The sequence below is a fragment of the Typopeltis vanoorti genome, chromosome 11, assembly GCF_054136105.1.
Source record: "Typopeltis vanoorti isolate ZY-2024b chromosome 11, IOZ_Tvanoo_1.0, whole genome shotgun sequence".
NCBI classification, from domain to species: Eukaryota; Metazoa; Arthropoda; class Arachnida; order Uropygi; family Thelyphonidae; genus Typopeltis; species Typopeltis vanoorti.
In genome coordinates this window covers 19040110-19052330 of record NC_143559.1, presented here as the reverse complement: position 1 = coordinate 19052330, position 12221 = coordinate 19040110, and the positions used below count along the sequence as shown (strand labels likewise).

The 12221-nt window shown below is 36.0% G+C and overlaps 1 protein-coding gene across 1 annotated transcript in view; it reads right to left on the bottom strand.

Annotated features, from left to right (window-relative positions):
• Positions 1-879: 879 nt before the first annotated feature.
• Positions 880-12221, bottom strand: part of LOC150101349 (U3 small nucleolar RNA-associated protein 25 homolog) — a 52519-nt gene continuing 41177 nt past the window's right edge. The window contains exon 4 of the mRNA XM_090400444.1: positions 880-3459. Within this exon, the coding sequence (XP_090256570.1) occupies positions 2905-3459 (555 nt within the window). The 3' untranslated portion in view covers positions 880-2904. The remainder of the gene's footprint in view (positions 3460-12221) is intronic.

Genomic DNA, 12221 nt, shown 5'->3' with positions numbered 1-12221 from the left:
TTAATTTGGCATACCATTTTAAATTTAAATGAATGTGATAAGCAAAATGATACAATAAACAAAATTCAGCATACATAATGCCCTAGAAAGCATCAAAGGAATAAATAACTCCATAGAAAAATGAAGCAGTGATGTTTGCATAAAATATATTAGTGATGCTACACAAATTGTAGTCAGTCCCTTAGCATTCAAGCCAATTTCTCCAACACAGAAAATACAAGGAAAAAAAAAAAAAGAAGTCTTATTCAAATGCAAATTTCATGATCAATCCATCTAGGATCCAAAACTGAATTTCAAGATCATCTTTTTTTTTTTTTTTTTTTTTGTTAGATACAACAATATTATCTTTAAAAGAAAGGTGTACAAGCTATCAATGAGCTAACAACTCTTTAATAGTGAAAATCCTCTCATCTGTCTGTCTGTGGTTCACATACTGCTGAAGTACCTTTGATTTCATTATCCTCTGCTGCATAGATTGTGGTGTTAGGAAGCGTCCAGTAGGAAGATAACAGACTCTCACCCCAGGTCATCAGTTAGTACAATACTAAAAGAATATCTTGGTCATATTAGTATCCTAGATGACATTTGAAGAAAATGAAATTGCAAAAATTTGTGATTGAAATTGACTGATGAAACATTGATAATCAAGGAACTAAAAACCTGAAGTTGTTTTTTTTAAAATCTTGTATATCTTCTGTTTAACTTTGCCAATACTGGTCTCCAGTGCAGAACATAGTTTCTCAAAGTTAAATTTATTTCATGCTACTTTAGCCCCAATGTTGCAAGAAAGACTATCAAATGTAGTGACCATCCTGTTGTAAAGAATTTTGTTTCCATACACATTTATTTTAGATTACTAACAATAAGAACCACCAAATGTGCCATCAACACAAAAATACCCTATTTATTATCACCTCCATGACAATTAAACAAAATACCTGTTACAACATGAACAGTGCATAAACATTTAATCTATTAGTAAATCATTTACAGCTTTCAACACATATAAACCACATGTATAGTGTATATGTAGCAGCACTCAATGTTCAAAATGTCCCCCTTTTGCCTTCACACATATCCAAAGTCTGTGAGGCCACGTATCAATGGCAGCATGCACAACATCCAACAGAAAGGCTGCCACTGATCGCTCCAAATTCACCTTCAGGCTGGCAATGCTTGGCGTATCATTTCATGTAAGCTACTCTCTCAAGTTCCGACCACATTTGAAGCCCAACGGATTCAGATCAGGACTTCAAGATGGACAATCAGATGGTGATTTCACTGGATTTCAAATTAACCACTGTTGTGTGGTCCTTTTTTTTGTGTGTGCAGGGGCTGAGTCCTATTGGAAGGTCCAATAAACAAGGTGTTGTTCATGGACTGTACCACAGGCTCCAGCATGGTGTCTTGATACACTTCAGAGGTTTTGACTCCTTTCTTGCAGAAATGCAACAGTCACCCTCACTAAATCATCACTGATATGGGGTGACTGAATTCTGGGTGCTATGGCACATGCTGTGAGACCATCTGAAGCATATACTTGATCGTTTGGCAGTTAAACAACTCTTTAATGGTGAAAATCCTCTCATCTGTCTGTCTGTCTGTGGTTCACATACTTCCGAAGTACCTTTGATTTCATTACCCTCTGCTGCATAGCTTGTGGTGTTAGGAAGCATCCGGTAGGAAGATAACAGGCTCTCACCCCAGGTCATCAGTTAGTACATATAACAATGTTCTCTGCAAAACATTCATCTCTCATGGGATAATCCTGTGAGAATGCAGAAAGTTGGCAGATACGTGCCTTCACAGCCCTCACAAGCTGTTGTGCCCTAACACAGCAATGTCGACCTGTTCTTTGGTGGTCACATATGTCATCTGTATCATTATAACGGTTTTTATAATCTCCCCACTGCACAATAACCTGTACAGCTAAACATCTCTCTACTGATAAACATGTGAATGTTGACTGCACACAGTGCCAATAACAGAACTGAGCTTGTGCAATTCTGTGTGGCAACACAGTGGCATGTGGAACTTTAACAGTGTTTATGGCAAGACTGTGTAAATTGTACTTCAAACCAACCAAACTCATAACACCTCGTACAATAAAAGGCCATGCAGCTGGCTCACAGTTATCTGCTTTACTCATCTGAGAATGTTTTAACGAAATGAAATGGCCAGCATCCATCATGTTTGTTGCTGGCATATTGTATATAATAGGTTTTTATTCTCAGATACACTTTCTATTGAAATCCAAAGTTTACATATTCTTCTTTTCAGTTTTAACTTATTTTTTGTCATTAGATTTAAAATTTTTGTCTACTTCATGTATTTTCTACACTTCTTGCTATCCTGTACCAGCCACTTTAAATTGCATGTCTCGACTCCAATCAAGTCTTTGAGAAGTTTTCACCATTCTTACCTTCAAGTCACATTAATATTAATTAACATCGTTCTTCTTAAAACTTAAATTCAATTGTTTTAGCCTAGTCATTAAAAAAGCTATTTTTGGCTCCATAGTCAAAAATAGATTAGCCTTTTCATTCAGATTGTAATTTTCCATAAAATTTATAAAGGAAAAAAAAATATGAATTTACATTAAAAAATTAGATTTGCTTCTAAAAATATTTATTAATAGCAAGAAGATAAAATAAAAGTTACGTTTAGTGGAATCTGGAATCTTAGAAATTAAGTGAGAAAAGTAAAATGGAAAAAAAAAAAAAAAATCGGGGAAGGGGGGAAGGAGCCAAAACTAAGCAATGACAGATAATTTTGTTAAGGGTTAAACAAAATATTTATGAATTTAGTAATTCATTACCAAGGTTTACAAATATAATTATGAGCACTTAAAGGTACTGATAATTTTGCATTTTATAAAATCATTTGTTAAATTAAAATTATTTATTAAATTTCTCCAGTCACAAACATATGAACATGCTTCTCAGAATTTAACATATATTTAGTTCTTTCAGTACCCACAACTCCTTCCAACAAAGGGGCATCATATCGACAGTATATTACTGTGCACGAGATGGAATTTTCTGCACTTGTATCAGATTTATGTTGCATAGTTCTGTGTAGAAAATTACATAATTCACTATAGAAATTTGGATAACTTGGTATTTGATAAAAGATGAGATGCCTGATCCCTTTAATTTGATAACGGTGAAAGAAATGACATCGTTCTGTATAAAGTAAAAAGTGACGATGACCATGAAAAAAAAGGTCTCTTGCCTTTGCAACCTTGCTATCCTTTGTGTATTCACATATCTGTGTGCAACTTAGCTCTTCTCTCTTAAAATAATTTCTAATTCGTACAAAATCAATGTAGGAGGGAATAAAAATGAGTGTCTTTGACATAAGTGAATCCTTATGACGATCGAGTATCTTTGTAATAAAATACTGAAATCTATCTTCTGCCATACGTTTTACATTCTTGCAATCAAAATATTGGAATACCTATAACAGAAAGAAAATAATTACTAAATTATAAAAATTAGTTTTAGTTTATTAATACAAACTTATAAATAAATAGCAATACAATGATTACAAATATTTGTGTATAAAGTAATGATCATGCAGTGTCAATCAATGTGCATTTACATTAACATTACCCAATTGATCTGCCGTCATCAAAAAAGCATTATCAAACTTACCATTAATCACAGGAGCAGGTAAGATGAAAAAGTTGGATAACTTTTTCATTTTACATGTACTGAACATGTGCAGGATGACTACATGTACACTAGAGAAGAATAGAGATCTGCAAGTTGTCCAACTGTCAAGCAGATTATTATGTCTGTACACGAATGCCAGGAATATCAGAAACAAAGGGATAGTGATTGTTGCATTGGTTGGGACCTCATTAGTGTAGGCATTAGTAAGACCTGGCTATCAGGTCTTACTAATGACTGGTATCAAGTGTAAAGGTTACAGTATACATTAGTATACAGCATTTTCAGAAAGAATAGAGGATAGGAGAGGGGGGGGGGCATGTTGCTAATGATATCGGATGACTTGGATTCAGTTAGAGTCAAGACCTATGATTGAGTACTACTAACATTTCATGTGGCAGTCAGTTTGAAGCATCTTGTGTGAGGTGGAATCTAACAATATCAATAACATAGTGGGACGTTGTTAGAGATCTGGCGGATCGGTTGCTAGTGATGAAGAAATGCATCACCAAATAGAGACGATGGGTGCGTAAAGAGTAATCATAATGGGAGACTTTAATTATCAACATATTGATTAGGTAGCAGTAGAATCTCATGAGAAAAATGAAAATAAATTTATTGTGCTTGCGGGACAACTTCCTCAAGCAGCATGTGACAGAAGGAACTCGAGGTCAAAGAGCGTTAGATTTGATTATAGTGTCAGAGGGCATTTCAAGTTAAAGAAGTAACTAATCTGCTCCAGTTGGTGACAATGATCACGTGGTACCCACTTGGGAAGTGACTAAGTTTATGAATGTTCCATTCAAAAAAGGTTACATGATAAACTACAAAGCAGGAAATTATGACCAACTCAGGAGTATACTGAGTTCAGTGGAATGGGATCGGTTGCTGGATGGGAAGAATATCGACAGTGCATGGGAAGCATTTTAACAATACTTAAATGATGCAAATATCAAAATGTGTTCTGAGAGTTTGAAGAATAAATAGGGGAGGAGTCAAATGGATGTGCAATCTTATTAAGCAACAGATTCGTAAGAAAAGGGTGATGTGGAAAGAATACCATGTGCATAAGGATGATGTCCGTTATAAAATTAGAAGCAGCAAGCTTCTAATACTGTTATACGGAAAGCAAAGTCTGAGTACGAAAAGAAACTGGTGCTGCATGAAAGACAACAAGAACCACAAGAATTCTATTGATATGCTGCAAGTAAAAGAAAGAATGAATATGAAAGAATAACTCTTCTAAATGCAGATGGCATGAAGGTTACAGATGCAGAAGAGGTTATTTAACTAATGAGTACTCATTTTGTTAAAAGCTATCAACTTGGTGTATGCAACACTGAGCTCACTGCTATCTCTTCACTGGATGAAGAAACTCAGGTGTATGAGGTCAAGGTATACGAGCTGTTGGGATATCGGCACGTGTGTTAAAAGAGTGTTCAGCTGAACTAGCTATTCCTTTGACCAGGCTGTTTAATATGAGTCTCAGAACATGGAAGATTCTGCAAGAATGGAAAGAATGTATGGTAATTCCACTGCACAAGGGTGGTGGCAAAGACCGATGTATCCAACTATCAACCAATTAGTATCTCAGTAGTGGTGGTGGTGGTGGTAGTGAAGATTTTGGAAAAATTAGTTAGAGCTCACATTCAGAATGGGTTGACAGTGAATCTCTACTTTGCAATGAGCAACATGGGTTTACTAAGGGAAGGTCATGTTTTAGCAATGTGCTCACATTCTATAACAATGTTACATTGAACTAGACAAGGGGAATGGATGCACCATGATACTTTTGGATTTTGCTAAGGGTTTTGACAGAATACAGCGCATGGTAGACTGTTGCATAAATTGGAGAATATGAGTTTGGCCAATGTTGCAACTTTCCACCAATGTGCAGCAGACATCAAGTGGAATTTGTCTCCATTCCTCCATCAAAGTAGCACCGAGTTCAGTGATAGATTGAGTATGTGCAACTCTGTACCTCAATCGCCGCTCTAATTCCTCCCACAGGTGTTCGATGAAGTTGAAGTCAGGATTCTGCATAAGCCAGGGCTGTTATTTAACACCCAACTCTTCATACCATTCCATAACAGCTGCAGCTTTGTAGCATGGAGCATCGTTGTCTTGATAGTAACATGGGTCCATTCCATAAAAACTCCAGTGCAGGCAGCAACTGATTATTCAGATTATCAAAGTACTGAGCTGCCTTGATACTGTGGGATGCATTCAGCTAAATACATCCCACACCATGAAGGCAGCTCAGTACTCCTCCACCACTAATATTTATTGGGTACAATACACTGTGGTAACAAGCATTCACCAGGCTGCCTCCACACCCACACACTGCTATCAGACTGGAAACAGGTGAACCTTGATTCATTGCTCCAGAGTGCTGTTTTCCACTGGTCAATTGTCCAGTTCACACACTCTTTGCACCAAACAGATGAGCCGCCTTATTCGTTGTTGTGATGTTCAGCTAGTGTGTCACTGCTCTTCCGTGGAAACCCAGGAAATGGAGTTTTTAAAGTATTAGTGCTCACCATGGTGTTACTGGTGCAGCTGGAACTCATCATGGATAGTCTGTGCTGATTGTAGCCAATTTTTGCATGCCACCTATTTTAACACCTTTAACGAAAAAATGACTGACATGTTAAAATAGGTGTCAGTCATTTTCAGCCCACAATGACACCTCTCTCGAAGTCAACGAGTTCACGTCGTGTTGTCATACCACCTATATTCAGCTGCTACAATGAAATACTGCTTCCTACTATCGGTACACAAGTTTTTATGTTATTAACAAACCCAGAATGTTCCATAACTTCAAATAACAGTGGCGTCCAGACAATTATTGGTAGATAGTGTATATGAAGGATTTCATACTAATTTTATATTTGTTTCTTTTGACTTGACTTTCATATTCTTTGGCTACAGCAACACACGATATGCCTACAAGTCAAGTTCATCAAACTACACATCTAATAGTAGACTGCAATGAATTTCAAATGCAATTATTATCTTTGGCAATATGTATTTATTCTGCTAAATAAACAAATAAGGTAGCAGTGTTATCTAGCCATCCCTGAACTAATTAAGTCCGAAGACTGGAATAATCAGATGGGAGAGAGAAAATGAAGGAAGCAAAAATAAAATTATAAAGGAACTAAACCTGGCAAAGATCAAAGACAGAACTGACATCAATATATTTTACTCAATTAAAAGGGAGAACAATAATTGCAGCATGTTCATTTTGTGCTTTATAATTAATATTATAAAGCACAAAATGAACCTACCTGCTCTACAACTCTGTCTCTGCCGCTCAATCCACTAACTGACCGCAACTACACCAACGCCATCTGCTGCCGCCCACCGCCACTAGTATTTCCAAGGACAATCATAAACATCCATGACAATGGCGGGATGTTATTTAATATTTTTATATTAATGTATATTTAATTATACTTTCTCCTTTACATGTTAAGCTTTTTTTAAAAGCTTATCATAACCAAATAACTTGGTTTGCTTGCCTATAACCTGACAGAGGATACGTCTGAATAGATCACAATGTGGTGATTAGAGATAGTATTTTAGATAGTATTAGATAGACAGCTAATATTAGTTAGTATTTTAATAAAATCCAGAGTATTTTAATAATAAGGTGACACATTTTGGCAATTCATATATGAAAAAATATGACTTCTGCATTAACAACCTTAGTATCACCTTTGGGTCTGGCTTCCACTGATGAGACCTCAATAAAGGTCGAAACCAGTATGGGTATACTGACCCTTCCCATAATGCATAACATTATACATACCCGTAAGGATATGTGCTTTACATTATGGGATGCTAAGGCAAGTGATGTGAAGTCATCAGCCTCTATATACAAGTTGCCCTGTCCTGATTATATTTCAGGGGCAAACTTTGTTTGCTTACACTTGGATAAAGGATTAAACCAAGTATATAATTTCTTGGTATCTTTAATTGATTGACTGTATAGTATTGTTTAGTTTGTAATCCTCAATAAATCTTATTACATATGGCAATATGAAGAAACTGTATTCATCATTCTCTTATTCCCTACAGAGATTGTTCAGTTCAGGAATAGTCACTGTTTCAGTTAAAAATGCACTAGAATAAACTTTTTTTTTTTTTTAATGGATTTGAGGCATTAATATTTACTTACAAAATTAATTTCTCGCTGGACTACATTTTTCTATAGTCATCATCATATAGATAGTGATATCAGCAATATCCAATTATCTGCAGCAAATTTTAGTTTAAAATTTGTTGCAGATAACTGGATATTGCTCTATTCCTGCTCTATTGATTCATACAACAGGCAAGAAATCTTAAAGGAGATGTAAAGATAAAACTATCATCAGTTCTCTAATGCCATGACTTAATGGACATTAGCAATGAGATTACAGACAGACATCATCACCTTGCAAACCATAAATAGTTTTATAAAATCAATTTTTATTAATCAAACAATCAAAGAGAATAAAAAAAATGCAATAAAAAAATATAATGCGTAAACAGAAAATATTTAGATACAAACAGGCAGCAATATGTGCTAATTATAAGGAATTAAAACTGATACAATACATGGATCAGAGCTGAGATTAAATTAATGCTATTTCTTTAAAAAAAAAAATACAAACTGAATAAAACACAATTAAATACTTCCTATTTTCTGGAAACTTGAATGCCAAGTCATAAGAACAAAGATGTCAAATAAGTATTTCAACTTATTTTACATAGACAAATGAAAATTTGTCTATTTCACAGCTAGAAACCAGGGAACCGAATATAGAATGGAGGTAGGTAACAACAATACATAACGAAGCTGCTGATCTCCTTTTGTTTCTAAAATTAGTGAAACAGAAATGCAAAATAGCAATGCTTATATACAAATTTGTCAGAAACCAATCAATCACACTGTTTTTAATTGCATTTATTTGTACTATCATCTTTCTGTTTTTATATACCTAATGTATTAAGACAAGTATTTCAAATACTTGACTATTCAAGTACAGGTAACCCTCGTATAACATGGTACTTATACAACACGGTTTCGATAAAAACACGGTCTACAAATTGTAGTAACCCTTTATCTTTTCATACTTTTTCCCTGCGTGACTTGCAAATATAAAAAATTGGCAGGGTCAGCACACACCCTGCCTTGCCCCTTATGGGTGGTTTAAAATCAGTGGAACACTAAGAATTTGACCTTTTTCCATCTGTATGCGAGTTCAGAGGTGTCCATATTTGTGACCACACCCAAGCTTTTAATGTGAATGTGATGCAATGTTTAAATGTTGAAAAGTGTCCTCTTCAGGAAGCATTAGTACACTGTGTTTAATTTTAAGAATTATGCAAAGCCAGGAAACAATTAGGAGAGTTTTTAACAGGAATAAATTCAATAATATAACATTGATGATATTGCTATTCTGTGGATGTGCACAACACACCTAGAACACCCTGAATATACGACCCTGATATATATATATATATAGTACACACATAAAATAAACTAGTTTAAGTTTTAATTCAAATTTTTTTACACGACTTTCATCCAGAAATGAGGAAGGTGGCAAAATATTCTAGAGGCTATTGAAATAGTTTAGATAGAAATGGAAGAAAAGTACTGTAAAAGGAATCAGATAATAAAGGTGCCATGAAAACTGAAGATATTCTAGGTGTTTGGAGTAGTTACTTTGAAAGAGTGCTAAATGAAACCAGCAGTGCCAGCCCAGTGGTAGAAAACTCCCAACAGGAATTTAATCAGGAATATATATCCATACCTAAAGTAGAAAAAGTCATCAAAAACCTGAAATGCAGAAAGGCAGCTGGAGTAGATGAAATTCGACCAGAAATGGTCAAATATGGAGGTATGTTGCGTAGGAAAAAAATGATGAGTCGCCTTTTTTTTCCCCACCCAACATTAAGCTATCTCAGAAGGAGTGGATAAGGACATGCTTATGCCTCCGGATGGGAAATGTACCGACTAATGTCCCAAGAACATGTAAATATCCAAGTGTGTAAGCTCTGAACAGTGTTAAAATAACCCATGAGTTTAATAGAGAATAGTTGTAAATGAATTAGAATATAAAATCATGCATAAATTACCAAGTAAATATGTATAAGCTAGAGCATGTTTTAAGCCATGTAAAAACAGTTCGTGGCCACGGCGTCCAATCGGAAGTCGCCGTATGCGTAACGACACCGTCGAGTGAGGGAGCTGTTTTGAGGTATAAAGGTTTCGGCAGGGATTCGAATCGTCCTCTGTCTCTTGTCTCCGGGTTTCGTCGGCACCTAGTTTCCTGTCGGAGAACTGTGTAGAGCTTGCTGCCATGTGTAGCAAGAATCCCCCCCTTGCTATGTATGCTACGTGGGCTAAGGCTGCAACTACAATGTATTCAGATCCATAAAAAGAAAGAGCCATTGATGAGATCAACGTCAGTGTTCAAACTTGTGTATGAGTGTTTTCGGTTCGTATGGAAACAAAGGAATAGCAAGGCCGCCATTAGTGAAGATGCTGTAAGCAGACCAGAATATCCAGTTCACAGCAAGCGTAAGATTTTCTTATGTTAAATGTTGGATTAAAGTAACCGCGGGGTAAGGAAGCAGAAATTAAGGAAACATACTATTTCCGTGTGGTGCTATAAGAACAGTCTGCGATTGAGAAGAAGGCATATTAGGCTCCAGGCGAACAGGAGGCCAAGGCCCGAACTGTTTATGTGATTTAGGAACAGTAATATTATATGGTCAGAACGTAATTAAATGTTAGCTAAAACTTTTGGAGGGAGGATTAAGTGAGAATAAGAAGTATTACTTTAGAGAAGTTCATGTCAGAATTATTGAGTTGTCTTGTGTACATATGCAATATTACATGTGTGATAATATTAGGTAACTTAGTTATAAGAGTCTGAGAATAGATGTATGTATAGAAGTGAAAAATTTATGTCAAGTAAGGGACTATAACATAGAAGTTTTGGATGTGATTAATTAAGTAAAGGGAACCCACACTCTTTTAAGATTAAGGATTTGATTAACATGTATACTTGTCTTTGTGCCATAATAAATGTGTTTCTTTATATACAATCAAATGAGTTTGTCATCCTTTCTGCGGATTGAGCTACCATTTGAAAACTTGCGTACCGTGCATTAAGGGGGAAACCAATAGTGGTATAAGAATCGGGACCACGACTGCATGCTTCATGATCCCTACATTTTCTTTAAGTATTCTTGGATAATGTATCAGAGTTTAGTTGCCGGTTGGCGCAGTCTTTAATCAATACAAATTTGTTGGCAAACAAATATCTGATATTAAGTGATACAAAAATTTAATGTTAACTGTAAAGTTAAAGTAAAGACAGTTAGAGATATAACAATAAGGCAGTCACATAGTCACACACAGACCACAGGACAATATATAAAAACAAAGAATATAACAATGGCGCAGCCGACAGGACGTGCTGAAAGAGATTAATTTACACACCAAACTGGTCTCAATCCCAGAAACAAACTCAGTTGTGAAAGGTATAATAGTGAAATTAAGTTTTTTGAAATTTATTTGAATTTTAGTTGTGGTAATCAGTGAGCGTAAGTATGTCCTTATCTGAGATAGTTGAAATGACCGACACAGAATTTTTCAGAACAATGAACCCCAAACAAATATGCCCCAGGTTTTCAGGGGAGGGTAATGATGACATAGAATCTTTCCTCAGCCACATGGAAAGAATAAAAGGGCAGCAAACTGGAGTGATCAGCAACTCATAACATTGATACGCAGTGGACTAGAGGGGAAAGCAAAGAAAGCACTATACTCTCAACAAACACTAAACAGAGCAGTAACACTTAGAGACTTCAAGGAGGCACTAATATCGAAATTCAACAAAAGGAGAGGAATTGAACAAACACTTAACAAATTCATCAGATGCATACAAAAGAGAGGGGAAAGGGTAACCAATTTCCTTAACAGACTAACCAAACTGGCACATGATATAAAGACCCACACACAAGACAAAGAGCATATTGAATGGCTCACCTTACAACAATTCAGAACTGGGATCATACCCGAATTGCAGGAGAGCATACACAAAAGGGAAATAAATAGCCTTGAAGAGTGCTGGGCAGCAGCCAGTGAGAAAGAAGAAACTAATAGCAATTATTGCCTAATCCTCTGAATACAGAGAGATGATAACCGATGGAGGGCACAATAGTAGGAGTGAAAGTCATGTGACCATACACCACTGAAGCAAGCCGTGAAGGAAACCTTACCCTAGTCCAGGGCAACATAGACGGAACACATTGTGAATTCCTGCTTGAAACAGGAGCACACATATCTGTCATATCTCACAATCTATACAAAAGGCTTGACATGACCCATAACAAAACACTCATTCCCCTCCAAACAACTCACAAAATAATGGGAATAGCAAAGGTAGAGCTACAATCTTCCGCTAAGCTGAGAGCGAGGTTATCCATCCCTTGCTTCCCCATTGAAGTCACCCATGACATAATGATCTTATCAGAGATACCCGA